Here is a 17,271-nt window from a genome sequence, read left to right on the forward strand (position 1 = left end):
CCGAGCGGCGAACGGAACGGTCGGCGCTGGGGTGGAGGTTGTAAGTGGCTGCTAACAGCGAGGTTGCTACAATATAGAACTCGCGGGCCGCACTAACATTACACTTTCATATAAAGGCGGGGGCCACAAAATATCGTCCCGAGGGCCGCAATTGGCCCGCGGCCCGCGAGTTTGAGACCCCTGCTCTAGAGCAAAGCAGCACAGAGTTTTGAAACCATGATTAACGTGACTGAGGCCCTCTTGCTTACGCCATTGGTGGTAATAGCTTCTATTAATTAAACCCACTTTTCCTGTAAATCATTTGGCATGCATTGGCCTTGAACTTTAAGGCGTTAACTCATTCCAGCTTTTAATGCTATCCAGCTAGTCTGACCCACTGGCAGATATAAACTGCAGTGAATTGTCTGCAACCCCCACAGACATTGTTTGCATCTATTTAAGGGGGGTTACACTGTATACTGTCTCAAAGTGAAGAATGGGCCTTCAACCACCAACACAAAACAAATGACCTGATCCTGTAGCTTCCCTTGCTGCGCTGAAAAGGTTTACAACGCTCGTGTTAAAGTTACTTTATACCAGTCTTAAGCAATTTTCCTCCTGCCTAAGTTTTTAGAATATGCATTCTAAAAAGAAAAAGCCTGGAAACCACTGCAGTGTGTCTTGGAGGTCTAAAGTGGATGATTTTTCATTTTCTACAGCAACCCCTGCTCTCTACTTCCTTCACCGGTTCCCCTCCATTAGACTCTCCCAATTTACCATTCAACCTCCATTCGCTTCCCTCTCTCTGCCTCTTTTGTTCGCTCCGTGTCCGTCTAGTCTCCCCCTCCTCAACCCCAAAAGCCACCATTTAAAAACCTTTCAGAGAACTCCATCAGGCATCTCTCGCTCTCTTCATCTCTCGCTCTTCTTCTGAATCGGACTCCTCTCCTGCTGCGAAGGACCCCTGCAGCCAGGGAGGGGAGAATGTGATTAATACGAGGCTGAGGGATGGCAGATGGGGGAAGGGAGAGGAGGAAGAAGAAGAAGATATCAGGGTAGATGTGGGGATGGAGTGAGTGAAAGACGAACAGATTCATCAGCTGTCATTTGCAGCCCGAGACACAAACCCATTTGAGAAATGTGTGCTGTCCGTTTCCCTATATATCCCTATATATTTACTATACGAGCTCAGTAATGAAGTATTACTGTAACGTTCATCGTTGCAATGATCCTCTTGTTTTGTTCCCTTCTGAGCCTCCTAAATAATGCCGCAGCAGATTTCTGTTGTAATGTCACACTCAGCTTTTGTTATGTAGATTTCCCTTTAATCTATTTTTCACACATAGTGAACCAACGCTTGCATCTGAGGGACTGGAGACCTGAGATGAGTCGCCGCTCCTCCGCATCTGCACAGCGTCTCACCGATGCAGACGGACGCTGGAGATTCATCTCGGGCTCTGGCGGCACAGACTAACTCATCATTTATCTAATTCATACTATTCTCTCTGAGGATAAACAGCGTCAGCCGTCTTAACGTCTGTGTGTGTTGCTCGGCTGTCGGAGCAAAGTGGTTATGCGTCGCTGCCGTACAGATGAGTCATGTGTAAAGGTTAGTGTAGGTTTACAGCTGCCTTGTGAAAGGGCAGAAACAACGGAGAGACATTCTCACATCAAATTGCTGTTAGCGCTTTTCTGGAATTTCAACTGCGTCACGATGCAACGTCGAGATCTTGAATTTGAGCATTAGTCTACCACACATGAAAGTTAATACATCAACATGTTTTATTTATATATGATAGGATTTAAAACCGTCATAAGTGCTCAAAGATGTTTCTGTTAGAACGTTTCTCCACAGAAGGAGCACCGGAGTTTGTAAAATGTTGGTAGTTGTGAGTGATAATGTTGTTAGTCAGGAATTAAGTCAAGGGACTGCAGCGTCCCTCCACACACAGTCTGACGCCGTTGGCATATTGTTGTTAACTGTAGGAATACTTTGTTTTTTTAAAGTGGTGGAAAAGCATTGGCCTTTGGTCAAACTGTCACGGAACATCCAAGAAAGCCGTCCAGACAGAAATGGAAAAAAAAGTGATAAATGAGACACGTGCAGTTTACGTTCAGACATCATGGGAGAATCATGGAGAAAGAAACATTCCATTAAGTGGCTCATCCATCAAGTAATAGAACTCAAGAATAGATTTACATACATAGTGTGCGTACTATGACATCACTGTCCCTCCTGTGGGCGATGAACGTGGCATTAAGCCACCTGTGGTACCTCATGAATGTCCTGGCTGCTGTTCACTAAGCTGATGAGACGCGGGATGATTTATATCAGACGTCAGGGTCTGACACGGCTCACGACCTGTGCAGCAGGAACGCAGCTTTTTACACGTGTAATTGGCTTTTTCCTGATGGCGGATTTTATACCGGGGCGGTTGGTTGTCATTGAACCTGACAAACAGAGACGGCAGCCTCTCTCGCTGGGGTTTCCACTGCAGATGTCCTAGTTTCTGCTGTCTTCAGGACAAAGCGTTGCAAACGTTAATCTTCTCCACGACGTCGTCACAGGCCACTGCTTTGGCTTGTTTGGATCTTGTTTCTCTCCTCTTGTCGCGTTAAAGCCGTATGCTTTGTGGAAGGAAATCCAACCTCAGCAGCACACGCGCAATGAATTTACTTGTGATTCTCCAAGACTCTGCTCCACACAACGCGTTGACCGTCAATTCATCAGCCTAGTTATGAACACACGAGGTGTGAGTCCTACAGTTTGACCCTTGGCCGCTTTCCAAAAGCTGACTTGTCTTCACCCTGGCCAGGAAAAAACTTTTCAAGCTGCGAGCTGGCAACTGGCTGCTGAATGGGAAGCAGCGTGCATTATCACCTGCACGCACCGGCGTGCCCTTGAGCGAAGCACTCGATTGACACCGGGCGCTCACAGCTCAGGTCTAAATGATCCCAGTGCTAAGATGGGTTGGAGCCCTGGTCAGACTGCACTTTGTGATAACATAACTTTCATTCCCTTTAAACTCGTTTAATGTTGTTATGGATTCCACACAATCTCCATTGTGCAGCCTGAGGAGTATTAGCAGTTTTTATAGAAAAGTCTATGATAAATCCACTGAACGCTACCAGTGAAGCACCAAATTTGAAATTCTGGAAAAAAAACAAAAATAAAATCCAGTAATTCATATTTTCAGTGTAACCAAGCAAATATTTGGATGCATCATTAATTATCATCTCTTGATATTTCACAGTAGTTATCGTCTAGCAGCCCAAGACTTTTACATGTGTCCAACCAAGACGTTTTAATAAGAAAACGAATCGACCATTCGAGTGAAGAATTTGTACCAGAATTCACGCTCAGTGAACATCCTATCTCCATTTTTATTTCTCTTATTAAATGTTGCCGTTTGGCAGCGAGCATGTGGTGAGCTTGACAATAAGGCCGATCCAGTCAGCTGACTCCAGCACTAATGCCTCTGTTGCTTGCAGGCACCGTGGACGGGTGAAACGGGACCTGGAGGTACATTAGTGGAGCTCACAGTCATGCTTGGCCAGAGACATTGATATTCACAGTGATACGCACAAAACATTATGCTGCAAAACAACTAAATAGGCACCTTTTAATTTGATGAGACAGAATTGTGATAAAGAGAAACACACGCTGCAGCTTCTCAAGGAAGTTCCTTCTCTCATCGTACAGATTGACATTTCCTCCGCTGTGCTTGCTGTAGTGTATCATACTACATCAGAATGCTGATGGTTACATTAATGCCCTGTGTGATAGCTTAGGGACTAGTGTGTACATGAAAACAACAAGGACACAGCAAAAAAACAGTCACTTCCTCCTGACTAGGTATAATTTAATCTACATTGCTGACAACTGCGCCCATCAAGCTTCCAGGATCGTCAGCCCCGGGCGGAGGAAGTCTGCACAACATTTAATGACGCTTGGTGGAATCAGAGGCCACGCGTGGTCACGGAATCGGGAAGCTTCTCGTTAAACTAATGATCCAGTGTGGGGGGACGGGGGGGTCCTGTCGGCTAATTTGTCAGTCGTACAACGGAAGGAATAAAACCTCATATTAGTGGCTTCAAAGCTCATAATAATTCTGCCACAAATGCAAACAGAACACAAGCCTCAAATTCATTTCCGCAGCATTTCTCCATTAGCAGGTCACTAAGGCTCTGCCTAATGAACTTCTCTTTCATCTTATTTTATAAGGCAGATCCTTTTTTTCTTACTGTGTTTCTAATTAACTTGTTATTTTCCGCAGATCGGTGCTTGTGGAGAACATCCCGGAGGACATCTCCTTCTTAGACAACGCCACATCAAATCTCCCTCTCTTGGTGGGGTTGTACAACTTGCTGGACCGAGCCATCAGGGTCGTGGAGATAGTTTCTCCGCTGTGGCTCCTCAACTCCTCCGATTACGAATCCAGCTTCCAGCCGGCCGCCAGACAGGTCTCTGTCTCTCCTTCGTAGCCTTTGGCTCCTCTGTGTGATAATCAGGTGTAGGAGAAGCACTAGGATCCTGAAGGGTTTCAGTGCTTGTTTGTTTTAACTTTGTTAATATCCAGCACGGATGACAATACATGCAAGATGAGTTGATGGGCAACACGTCATTTACATTATCTTTACAACATGGAGTTTTGACCTTTGTTTGGATCCACATGCCATCAAGGAGACGACGCGCCAACCACGTGTCATATTCGTCATACCTTTCCTCAGCCAAATGAGACAATAGGCTAAATGGCAGGAGGGCAAATTGAAAATGATTATCAGAGCAGGAAATTAAAAACTGTCTCTGCAGATTTACACACTAGTAAAATATTAGTCTCAGCTTAAAACATTCATTTTCTACCAAAAAAGACAACTCATCTGGAACAGCAAAGTCACAAGACGTGAAGGTGGAGATATCAGTAGCAGGCATTTGCACTGCATGTCTCTTTATATCTGTCTTTGTACATTACTGTCAACATCGGTTAAGCTAATTGATTTATTGCAGGTAGCTGACCGGCCAAAGACATGAGCGTCACTCACAAATATGAATACTTGATCAAAACAAAAGAAGAATACAGACATGACACTTGAAAAAGGACAAAGCCACGGCATTGAATCAAACGTACAGTGAAGGATACACAGCAGGTATTGATACGTTGTCATGTGTCTCCCTCAGGGCAGGGCTCTGCTGTCCAGGCTGCAAGGCCTGAAAGCTAAAGGAATCCAGCTGAAGATCTCCAGCGGCATGATCGACTCGACTGAGCTCGAGATGCTCGCCAAACACTGTTAGCCCCGCCCCCCCCCTCCTCGCGTTTTCATACAAGCTGTGTGTCTCATTCAAACATGACTGGGTCTTCTCATTATTTGTCCTGTAAATCTCTCAGTGTCTTTCTGTCTTTCCCTCCATCTGCCTTTGTGTTTCGTGTTCTTGTTAAACATTGTCCGCGGCCCGGATGCCTCTTTGTCCTCACTCGTAACTTCCTTCCTCTAATTCCAGATGCTGAAGTCCACTACATGAACACGACAGCGCTGATCAACGGCCGCCTTCAGGCCTCCTTCTGGGTGGTTGACAGGAAACACATCTACATCGGCAGTGCCAGCATGGACTGGAGATCCCTTGCCACAGTATCCAAAACTCACCGACAGACACACACACACTCATATTTAAACGTGTGCATGCTAAGAGACATGTAAACAAATGCAACATCACAGTCTTCGTCCTGTAGTTTTTGAATGTGAGCAGACACCTGCAGCCCTTTGTTGTCTTTTTGCATCTAATAGATTCACATGAGATTTAGTCCCATGGACACCACGGAGATCATTTTCGCAGCTCTGTGACCATAATATTGAGTACAGCGATGGGCTCGGGGTCACCTAACAGAGGTCGTGTCCGTCCTGCAGAGGAAGGAACTGGGCGTGTTGGTGTTCGACTGCAGCTGTCTGGCTCTGGACCTCCACAAAGTGTTCAGCCTCTACTGGGGGCTCCAGTACAGAGACTTCATCCCCTCCTTCTGGTCCAAGCGCGTCTTTGCCCTCTTTAACAGGGACGCGCCACTGGAGCTCACTCTGAACGGAACAAAGGCTCAGGCCTACGTCTCAGTGAGTGACCGCCTAGTTTGTAACCTCTGTTTTTACCTAATTGATGTGTCCTGGATAAGGTTAATATACCAAACCATTAGGAGGCCTACTTTTTTGTTACTTTGCTTTTAAAAATGCATGTGTTGTTTTTATGTGGTGAAAAGAAAACCTTCCAGCTAAGTCAGAACCTGAATCTGTAAAGGAGAATCTCTGTGCTATCCCTGGTCTGGTTGCACGATGCTCTGATCTTCCATTTCTCCGTAGAGGGGAACACAGTCAGGGGCTGTGCATCCTCTCAACGCCAGCGATCACTCTCCTTCCTCTTCCTAGAGCTCCCCGGAAGTTCTCATCCCCAAACATCGAAGCAGTGACCTTGAAGCCATTTCCAGGGTGATCCAGGAGGCCCGCCATTTCATATACATCTCCATCATCGACTACCTGCCCCTCCTCAGCCGCAGTGCTCACAGGTTAGATCCACCGTGCGGTTTTCCTTTGATATTCCTCATTTAGAGCTTGTGTGCTTGGGCTCATGTGATCCAACTGCGTTCGTATCCCCGGCCCAAGGTACTGGTCCCGCATCGACAGTCTCATCCGGGAGGCTCTGATCCTGAGGAGGGTCCGGGTGCGTCTGCTGATAAGTTGCTGGGAAAAGACTCATCCGCTTACTTCCAACTTCCTGTGGTCCCTGAGGACTCTGTGCATGGATCAGGCCAACTGCTCACTGGAGGCTGTGAGTACACCGTGTGCTATTTTATAAATCTACGGATACGCTTTGTCGATGCTCAATGCTGCACCGCGTGTGCGCGTGTGTGTGTGTGTTTGTGTGTGTGTAGAGGTTCTTCAACCCCAGAGTGAGAAGCGACGGCAGTCTCCAGGGAGTAAACCACAATAGGTTCATGGTGACGGATAGAGACGTATATTTAGGTGAGCCCATCGACTACATTGTATGTCTGACGTCTCTCTTCTCACCTCGTGTGGATTTCAACTACACCTCGTTGCTTTGACATCAGTGTGCATACGCGATTCACACTGGGATTAGTTGTTGTGAGCTTTCTTCTTCTTCCTTCTCCGCGACCCGAAAGGTAACCTGGACTGGGTGGGGAATGAGTTTACCTTTGACGCGGGAGCCGGCCTGGTGATCAGTCAGCCGCAGGGCATCGAGGAGAGAAACTCTACGGTGGTGGAGCAGCTGAAAGCTGTCTTCGAGAGGGACTGGTTTTCCCATTACACCCACTCGCTGCAGGCCGATAAGATCCCCGTCTGCAACAAGCGCCAGGTCAACGCGCCGGTCAGCGCCGGCCACGACGAACCGGTGCCTATTAGAGCGGGCCAGCCCGACGACGGGCCGCCACCGACGAGACACAACCGCAAAGACGTCAGACAGACGCCAGTCAAAACGAGGCACCATGACGACAGACTGGGCAACGTTGGTCGCCAAGGCAAGGCCGACGGGCCGGCGCCAAGCCTCGACAGCCACCGAGAGAGGGGACGAGACAAAACGAGTCCCCTCGACGACCGACGGGTACAAGTCAAAGGTGTTTACCGCGACGATCCAACGGATCCACACAGCCAGCCGGCCGAAAGCAGCGGCAGCAGAGAAACCTTCAACGGGTCCCTGTGACCACGAAGCACGGCGGTGAGACCTTCCAGCAGCAATGGACTCAACCCAACAGGTCTTTGTAGCAGTTCAATGTTTCCGTTTTGAAAAAAGCTTTTGAGATTTAAGTGGCGCTGGCTTTGAAGGACTTGGATCGTGTTCCCTGGAAGAAGCCAGAATCGAAAGTAAAGTCGCTTTTGAAGAATGAGACCAAAACATTTGGGTTGCAAAGAAACACTGATTAATACACAGTAATGATAACTTACTACCTTACTACTTATCTAATTATTTTTCACTCCTTGTTGCAACCTTTTTCTGTTTTGAAGAAAAGGAAACAGATTAAATCTTATCGTCACTTTAGCTGTGTGTGGCAGTCATCCTTTACGCCCCTTCAAAAGGGGGAAAGATGCCTGGATGTCTATGCAGAGAAGGAAAAGCAGCGAGGACGTTTAGCATTAAAGATGCGTTCCAAAGTATTGGAAGAATTACACAGCCTTATTGTACTCCTATCGGTGGTGGATACATGTGTAGTAGCTTATTTATCTCCACCAGTATTCTAAATAATTTACTGTGCGTTTGCACTGACAAGAGAAAATTGTAATTTCACAAAGAACACACAGAGTGATGAGCTTCACCGTTGGTCCCGTCACGGAAACCACCTCTTAACTCATTTTGAGTGTAAATCATGTCCACCGTGTCTGGATCTCAACACCAGAAGCACTAAACACGGCACCGACAGCCGTTACATAATCCAGCTCCACCCAGCACCATGTGTACCTCCAGATGTTTAGTTTTTTTATTTGAGTAAGATGACGCTCTGTGTTCATTTTATAACGCCAAATGTACCCTGGCGTGGGGTTTTCAATCAGTAGCCGCCATTTAAAATCTACACGTAGGTTTCCCTGGAGGAAGGATCCTCATATTTAATCATTCCAATTCAAACAGACAAAACGTTGGACGATGAGACAAATTTGAGAGAATTTGAACGCACTTGTGAGTTATTGATTGAATAGCAGAAAGAACCAGAGGGTCTTTGCTGTCAAACAAATCAATGCAAAGAATTTTTATCAGAGCTCGACAGTTGTGGTTTCTGCAGATTAACCTCAAGGAAGTTGTTGCCTGTAATCTTTTGACTTTTACTGAAAATATATTACCTTTACTATGTGGAGATAAATACATGATTGTTAGCATGGAAGAATTTACTTTTGACTGAAAGCCTGCAATGACTTTTATTTGCATTTTGAATGATTGCATGCTAGTTTGAAGCCTTTAAGCTCTTCTGAACGCCGAGTTTTACAACTAAGCTTTTTGTGTTGGTTATGTAGGAAGATTTTTTTTTAACTTCCAAAGCCATTCATCGAGGAATCAGGCAAACATACTAACTAAAATCTTCCGAGCGGGAAAAGCATTTCATTCTGCTGGGAAACAAGGTTTAGCTGACCAGAAAAATGTAATGTGTTTGGTGGGTACCAGCAGTATTCTGCATACACTAATCGTGGCTGCTCTTTTGTGCTACAAAAGCCGCCACACAGTCAGTCACACACGTGCATGATAACACATTCTCCTAATGTACAGACAGGGCTCACAGACACACACCACTTGACAACTGTAATCTGGCCACGACGGATAAATGCTGCCATCTGGAGAATGTCACGAGAAGGAGGAACAAAGGCATTTTTTAATCACATTTTTCAAAGTGCTGTTTATATGTCAATTCGTATGAAATGTATAAAAGCTAGTCGCATGGGATGATTGAACTGATTTTCCTGCTTATCTTTCAATCCAAATGATGTTGATTGGAAGAGTGTTACACATATTGCACTAAGAATAGTTTAAATATACGGCATTCAAGTATTCATCAATAAAAACAATTGATGTCAATATGCATTAAACAAAAAACTACTTCCTCATGCTGCTGTATGAGTGCCCCAACACACACTGTCTCCAACTCTTGCATGGAGAGAACACAATCGTCTGTCTTCATTTCTAGAACGTTTCCCCACTCGGAGTGAGTAGAACTTGAGCATTATCTCAATAACGACGTCCACATGGTTTCTTGTGGAGCACAACGTCAACACACTGTGTTGCTGGTGATGTAACTGATCCGGAGTCAGATTCACTACTTTACGCAGCTGTTATTGTCTTTGATTGTTACACAGGGGCTGAGGCTACCTGTGCCCAAGTCTTTGTGCGTATTATTTGATTATTTTGTTTGCAGTATTAAGTATTTTAAGTAAGTATTTTGATACTTACAAACAGGGAATGTTTTCCAGTTAGCAGGGACCAGGACTACACTACTAATCACCAAAGTTTTATAATCTGCATTATGCGAATTATAAAATCCAAGCAAAACGATAGTTTCTGAATTACTGTCTGCCGCTCACACAAAAAAGAACTGCACAGTTTGCATTGATTTCTATGTGAAAGATTCTGTTTTCTTGAAGTCAGAAGGGAAGATGGTGTTGATGTAGCTCAACGTACACTGAAGGAATATTCAATTGAAATACTCACCATGAAACTCTTTAACGTTGCCGACCTTTTATTGAACTGTTTTGGCATGATTGCATGCCTGGCCTTTATGTAGTGTGCACAGTAGCCTTTCTAGCGATACTAATGAAAGCATATATACCTTTAAAAAATACGGAAGGAATGTATATTTAATAAATACCCTTGTCAATGCACACTACTGAATTATATAAGCGCTATGTTTTTACTATTAATAAAAAAAATAACAATTTAGTGCTGTTTTGTGTGTGTGTGTTTCTGTGCTTAAGTATAAGTGACTTGTGCTTTCTTAATACAAGAATATCATCACACTGCGGCGGTTTGTCAGGCCCTGCGTGCCTGGCTGAGAACAGAAGCATTCATCCACCTCCGGGAATATGAAGAAAAGAAAGAATGAATAATATCTGCCTGATTGAGCACACTCACATCGCTGGGATTAAAGCTTAGACCACATTACAAGTGGAAGTGGGATGTTAGACATCATTCAGAGATTTAAAGCCATCCTGGACTCAATAACTTCGTAACACCTCTCTGTATTCTTTTCCTATTTGAATGTGATTCAATGTTTCTATTCAGAGGTAAATATTGCACTTTCCTAGTTACTGATGATGTAACTGTGATGTATAGTTTTAGTTTGCTCACTTTTATTTGGATTATTTTAACAATTTAGATTAATTTTTTTTGTTATATTGATGTTTTGAACTATTAAGTTCGACAAAAGGAAAACACATTTTAATAGTTTTCTTGGGCAAAGGGTGGTTGTTATTTTTTTTTAATCAATTAATACGGAAATGCATTCGTTTTTTTAGTAGTGTCTGTAATACACAAAATTCTTCAATTTAGCTCAACATCATCCAACTACAGCTGAAGAATAATGCATGAAATAAAGTGAAACAGACACAGCGGACCACAGGGCCTGATATTATTTATTATACTTGTCCCGGGCATCGGAATGACGTAGCGGTTACCTTGACAACCGATTAAGCGTCACCATCGCGGGGCCCGCAGATCCACGAGTGTGCTGTTTCTTCCCGGAGACGGTCCCGTCCCGTCAAGAGAGGGTGAAAACCACCACTGAGGGGATCGATGGCCACTCTCTCAGGACGGACACACACCTAGATGTCTCTTCCCGTCCGTCCGCGGGGTGTATGCGCGTGCTGTGGCCGACCTGACGGACGTCGCTGTGCTGGTGCGGTTGTTGTTGTTGCTGCGGTGGTTCTTGCTGCTCGGCGGCAGCCAACATGGCTGAGGACGACAGCGAGTGGGTGGTAGAGAGCATCGTTGGCTACCTGGGGAGCCCCGAATGGGTCGTTCCCGTCACGGACTTTATGGAAAACAAATGCACAGGTAAGAACGCCTTCCATCCGGGGCTCCTCGGCGACGCGTCTGTGGAAGCGGAGCGCCCCGTTAGCGCGGCGGCTAAGCTAAGCTACTGCTTTCTTGGTGTTGTTGTTGGTGTTTTTTTTCGCACGTTTGTAGCTTTTAGGCTTTTTCTCGCCACTAAACCGCTCGGCATTTCACTCAATGCACGTCCCTTTGAGTCAGTAAGTAATAACTCAGTAAAGGTACCGCTGAGTTAAAGTCTGGTAGCTAGCCAGCGTGACCGAGCTACCAACAAGGGAACTTCATGAAGCTAGTTTGCAAAAGGTATCCAGATGTCTCCTGTGTGGCACAGTACAAATATGAACTTAACAACGTGTCTGAGTTTCTACTTTGTCCTTTTCTTAGTCTTTGATGACGAAGATGAGAATAAGTTGTCGTACACAGAGATCCACCAGCAGTATAAGACAATGGTGAGTATAATGTCCATCTGCCTCACGCACATCACTCATCGGTGGTCAGCACGACTGACGTAAGCTGCTTTGCTTTTTGCAGGTGGAGAATCTGTTGGGGAATTACATGCAGGAGGTCGGCATCAACGAGCAGCAGTTTCTGGATGCGTGCACTTCTCCTTTCGCCAAGTCCAAAACACTGCAGGTACATAAAGTACTGCTCGCGAGCCACTGATCGCCTGCCAGTTAACCTGAACAGAGAATCAAGAAAGGGATTTGCTTACATAACACACCCCCCCCCCCCCCCCCAGCCATGCTGCCGCACAGATACTGCCAAATATAGTCCGCCTCCAAGGCAGATGTGCCTTTCCTTATGAATCAGCACAATTAGGACGGACCTATTTGTGATACATTTATCTCAAATTTAGATATGTTCTATTTACGTATAGAACATAACCTTTAAAAGGCCATGCATAGTGTCTTACCCAAGCAGCATCTTCAATCATCATTACCTTTTCGTGGTCTTATAAGTGCTTTTTTTTTTTTTTTTTTTTCATTCAGTCGGTGTTCCAGACGGTTCTGGCTACAGATGACTTCCAAATATTTCACTCCATGATGGTCCAGAAGAACATGGAGCTGCAGCTTGAAGCCCTCAGAGTCATTAAAGAAAGGAACGGTAGGCCAGATCATAACACACACACACACACGCACAATCACCCGCCATGGCACATGCTCACAAACAAACAAACTGCTGGGAGTGATACGCCTGCTCTGTGTGCAGGGGCCCTCCCCGAGTGTCTGACCGATGGTATGGACGTGATGACGGAGTTGCAGGATCAAGAGATGAAAATCCTGCAGGAGGTTCTCAAGTAAGTCAAATGTAGACATGCAGATATGATCTTGCAATTTTCAACCTCTTATGAAGTTCACAATTAATAGTATTTCATTGCTCATGCAAAACCCTACTAAAGTAGATAGAACATTGACGTTTTTAAGTTGAAATATCAAAGGGAGCCTATTCTGTAAAACAGTTTAGGTCCGTAGATTTGTTTTCATTTAATTGTTTACTATTTAATGAATTCAGTCATCGTGTAATTAGGTCATAGTTTTCTTCCCAACATACACACATATTTCCACGGTTTCTCTGCGCCTCCGTTGCCGTCGTGCGTCCAGGTGTCAGGGAGCTCCTGCTCTCTAATGGGATTCTGCAAGTTGCAGCCTGGCCAAGTAGAACACATTGAGCCTAATGGGGCCGTAATAAAGCTCCTTAGAGTCCTGCAAATTTAGATTGGAGGGATTGACACAAAACTGCGTTGCCAATCAATGACACCATACCATGACATGGTTTACGTGGTTTGGTAGAATTAACAATATCATTTATCAAAAGGCTTTTCTCAGGTGCTGCAAACTGACACAATCCTGTCTCCGGATCTTCACTATTTCGTTGTTACGTAACATTTGACGGTACAGTTTTAGCCTCAATTGACATTCCAAATGTTTTTGGATCATGTGAATTGATGGTGATATGATATAAATCCCCACAGTCTTTTTCACAATGCACAGTCACAGCTACACTCTCATCCAATCAGTTTTGTTCAATTTAATTTAATTCCGAAATGAACAAACTTGTTTGCCGTATATTGTTAATAGCCCCATCTGGCTCCATTTGAGTAAGTGTGAGCACTTACTTTATTGACTGTCCTTTTTATCTGCAGAACACTTTGCAGCATTCCACTCCCATTCAAATTAGGTGCTTAAATAAAGCAAATTAAAGGATGTGCGTGTGTCACTCCGGTGCTTCCTAGGAGCAAGTGAGGGCATATTTTGGTTGTCACCTGACGTCGTTGTCTTGTTCTAGCGGAGCAGAACCTGCTTAACTGTAGATTAACCTCGCTCTCATCACACCTGGGCTGCTCAAGGAAAACTTCAGACTGTGAGCCATTGATCACTGATGTGATATTTCATTACTTCCTCCTGCTTCTTTCTTTCTCAGAAAGTCAAAAGAGGAGTATGATGAGGAAATGTCCAGGCGGGAGCTTTTAGATGAAGACGTCGGCTCCGCTTCCAGCAGCTGCTCTGATAAGCCAACGGCAGAAAACCGCGAAGCCCAGATTACCTCCACAGCGCCACGCCAACTAAGTAACGCTGGCAAGGTCAGACATTTGTTTAGTGTTATTTACTCGATCCCCATTAGCTGAAGCCTTAGCCGCCGCTAAGCTTCCACGCAGTTAAAAATAGTACAAACAGAATATAACAATAAAAATAATAACCAATAACTCAGTCAGATATCTAGTGCAGTCGAGGACCAGGATGTATATTGTCGAGGGCATCCGCAATTTAGAAAGAAGGATCAGATGACAAAAGCAATGGAAAACGCCCCGTGGTTATTGGCCCCGAGGCCCTTAATCGTTTTTGACAGAATATTACCCGTATGAGTTACAGGAGGTAGCAAATTCCAAGCATTAATCGCACAAAAAATAACTGTACGTTGTTTTTGGGGTTGGAGGTATCATGTGACCTAAGCTGGCGTTCCCTGCGTGATGGTTGTGTCTGTTACATGTATATTGTTTTTTATAACGTGACAGTCCCAAGCTGAGTGGGGCGGTGACAGCAGCCGCGTCCCGCCAGTGCACGGAAGCACTGAATTTAATCTGGTAATCTGGTGCGTGAAACACACGCACAAAGCAACAACACGACGAACTGAATATATGTGAATCAGCGGTGCGGCACCCAAGTGATTGCTTGATATTCAAAAGTATCAGTGTATCTTGAGGGTTTACGGTAATACAGGGGGGAGGGGGGGGGGGGGGGGGGGGGGGGCAGTTCCTGTGACTGGTTGCTCGTGTGGTAGCAATAAATCAACATATTTCAGCATAAGCAGTATCAGCATTATATAATAGTGGGCTGAATTTGACAGCTGATGCCTGATCCAACATGTTGCACCAAAACAATCTTACCCAAACAAAAGGTAAGAGGTAAAATATGTTTTTCTCTTTTCCTCCAGGTTAACGGGAAATCCGTCACTAAAGCAGGAAGCCGGACGAATGCCCCCGGAGGAGGGGCTACAAAAGGTGCAGCTAAGCACAGCTCAGCGTCGAAACCCCCACCAGGTATTTCAGCACAGCCCCAAACCCCCCCTCACTTTGCCACTCTTTTTGTCTTATTTCATCTTGAGAAAATCCTGAATAGATCCACATTAAAGACTTATTATTAAACTTATTCATAGATGAATTGTGTTGTATGGTTGCTCTCTTAAATCCTTTACATGCCAATTATTGGTTTACTGATATTATTTTATGGTGCCATTTTTATAAAAACACAACCAAACTGAGAAAGCCGCAAATTATCAAACCAATTTAAGTGTGTGTGTGTGTGTTTGTGTGCAGATTGTGGCAGTAATGGTGTGGAGACCCGAGTCCTTCCAGCCGTGAGAGCTCCGGTAAAAGGCGCTGAAGCCTCCGCGGGCCTCGCTCCGGGCACCAAGGAGCCGAGCGGCGGCGGCCGGGCCGCAGCCGAGGCGTGTCTGGAGGAGGCGCACAGAGAGGCGGGCTTCTCCCAGCCGTACACCGTGAGCCCGTCCTCCCTCTTCTCTCATTGCAGCACAACTCGGAGCCCCCTGTCAACGCGCTGACGGCACTTGATGAACGCGAGCGGTTGATGTTTTTCGCTGAACCGCTCTCCTTCCCTTCCCAGGAGTTGACCATGTGTCAGCAGGAGCAGCTCCAGCAGAGGGCGGCATACCTGCGGCAGCAGCGAGACAAGCTGCAGGCGCTGAAGAGAGAACAGCAGAGAAGCAAGCAGGGGACCCCACCGGAGGAGACCCCCGCCACGCCGGCGGCCCCACCGGGGGAGGCGACCGCCGCCGTCCCAGTGAGTGCCGCCTCTTCCTGGAGCTTCCTTTTTGAAACCTCCCTCCCCCCGTTGATAGCACAACGCGGCTGGTGATGTTGGCTGTGATCAACTAGTTTTTTCCTCATATTGTCCTATGAGTTGCAAAAGCAGGCTACGGATCATTTCACGGTTCCACTGGCTGTGATTTGTGTGTGAGTAATCACTGCAAGGAGTTGTGACAGAGCTTTATGATTTACACTTCATATCCATTACATTCTTTCATTTTCTAAACACCTTTCTTGATTTCACATGATTTCCTTTAACCCACATTCTTCCTCGTTTTCCTTTCTTTTTCTTCAAACCTCCCCCGTCGACCTTATTTTTCGGGGGGCGGCCGCTCTTCATTTCTCCCTGCCTGCATCTGGCTTGTCAGGAGACGTTGGGCCAGTCCCAGAGGAATGGGGCCTGTACCCCTCCTCCTCTTCTTCCTCCTCCTGCTCCTCTTCCTCCAGCACAACACGCTGCTAACTCCTCCAAACAGAAGGTGATCCATCAACTGCCTCTGGCTCTGTCACAAGCACCCTAAGAGCAGCAGAAGGAACAGATCGCAGCCTTTTAGAGAATTAGGGCTCATTAGTATTTGAATTCATCAACACGTCCTCTTTAGATCTGTAAACAAGGCCGACAATACACGTGTCGCACAGCCATACTTGGCTACAATAGCCACTGCCGGTGATTTTTTTTCTCTGTTCGATTCTTCCTGCAGGAGATATCCGCTGAGGAGAGGAAGAAGCTGCAGAAGAGAAAACATCTGGCCGACAAGCTGAAAGAGGAAGTGATCAACAAATAACTGCAATATTCCAAATGGCGTCCGCTCGCTTTGTTAATCACGCACAGCTTCCTTCACGCCGCCACGTCCGACCAGATCTTTCACCTACGCCGATCAGGGGTTTCCCGAAACACAAACGTCACGAGATCTTCCGTCTCTTCCATCGCCGCGGGGAAGAAGGTACACGTCCTTTAATATTTCGGACGTGGCCGTCTCCACTCATGTGAGATTCCCAGATGGCTTTAACTTTACACCACTAGACACACCCGTGTCCAGAGAGCTCCTTGTTCGCCGCACTACATTTAATTTACTTTATTTAGCTCGTCCAAATTCCACATGTAAATCACTAACAACGCGCCGCTGCGCTGTTGATAGTACAGATGTTGATTACGTAACTGCATTGATCGGTCCAAGATGAAGAGCGATGGAGAATGTTTGAGCTCATCAGAGTCCGCTAGTGACCGTGGAGAGACGTGCCAGGAGTTTTGCGCTCAGGTTAAGGTTAGATTAGCAAGCTCATCGTTGCCAAAGAGCACCAGGGAAGTTGTCGAGATGAACCCACGCTCGCTCGTGTGATCGCAGGAACGGTGCGTCGGTTTCCACGAGAAAATGCAGTATTTCACGTATGTTGTTTAATAAAAATCATTCTATAGGAACAAGCTCAACCCGACTGTGTG

At 45.8% G+C, this 17,271-nt stretch overlaps 2 protein-coding genes across 4 annotated transcripts in view; both read left to right on the forward strand.

Moving 5' to 3' along the window:
• The window catches only part of LOC120820743 (inactive phospholipase D5), a 28,870-nt gene extending 18,474 nt beyond the window's left edge, over positions 1-10,396 (forward strand). For both annotated transcript variants that reach the window (XM_040178861.2, XM_040178862.2), the window contains exons 3-10: positions 4,257-4,443; positions 5,159-5,267; positions 5,480-5,607; positions 5,884-6,081; positions 6,391-6,527; positions 6,625-6,790; positions 6,894-6,984; positions 7,143-10,396. In XM_040178861.2, the coding sequence (XP_040034795.1) occupies positions 4,257-4,443; positions 5,159-5,267; positions 5,480-5,607; positions 5,884-6,081; positions 6,391-6,527; positions 6,625-6,790; positions 6,894-6,984; positions 7,143-7,681 (1,555 nt within the window). In that variant the 3' untranslated portion in view covers positions 7,682-10,396. The remainder of the gene's footprint in view (positions 1-4,256; positions 4,444-5,158; positions 5,268-5,479; positions 5,608-5,883; positions 6,082-6,390; positions 6,528-6,624; positions 6,791-6,893; positions 6,985-7,142) is intronic.
• A 677-nt stretch (positions 10,397-11,073) lies between these two features.
• Positions 11,074-17,259, forward strand: cfap36 (cilia and flagella associated protein 36). 2 transcript variants are annotated; one of them, XM_040178865.2, is made up of 11 exons: positions 11,074-11,509; positions 11,891-11,955; positions 12,038-12,139; positions 12,496-12,610; positions 12,716-12,803; positions 13,928-14,087; positions 14,939-15,044; positions 15,321-15,502; positions 15,628-15,804; positions 16,199-16,309; positions 16,532-17,259. In XM_040178865.2, the coding sequence occupies exons 1-11, from the start codon at positions 11,404-11,406 to the stop codon at positions 16,613-16,615; spliced, it is 1,296 nt and encodes a 431-aa protein (XP_040034799.2). In that variant the 5' UTR covers positions 11,074-11,403; the 3' UTR covers positions 16,616-17,259. The 2 variants fall into 2 exon arrangements, with proteins under 2 accessions (XP_040034799.2, XP_077960884.1); XM_078104758.1 differs by lacking the exon at positions 16,199-16,309.
• The last annotated feature ends 12 nt before the right edge of the window (positions 17,260-17,271 follow it).

Source organism: Gasterosteus aculeatus, chromosome 6, assembly GCF_964276395.1.
Source record: "Gasterosteus aculeatus chromosome 6, fGasAcu3.hap1.1, whole genome shotgun sequence".
Classification (NCBI taxonomy): Eukaryota; Metazoa; Chordata; class Actinopteri; order Perciformes; family Gasterosteidae; genus Gasterosteus; species Gasterosteus aculeatus.

Excerpts from the sequence above, each read along its gene's own strand:
- cfap36 (XM_040178865.2), top strand. The coding sequence starts at position 11,404 with ATGGCTGAGGACGACAGCGAGTGGGTGGTAGAGAGCATCGTTGGCTAC. Across the intron at positions 12,140-12,495 it reads CCAAGTCCAAAACACTGCAG|TCGGTGTTCCAGACGGTTCT; the intron begins GTACATAAAGTA and ends TTTTTCATTCAG. Across the intron at positions 12,804-13,927 it reads ATCCTGCAGGAGGTTCTCAA|AAAGTCAAAAGAGGAGTATG; the intron begins GTAAGTCAAATG and ends TTTCTTTCTCAG.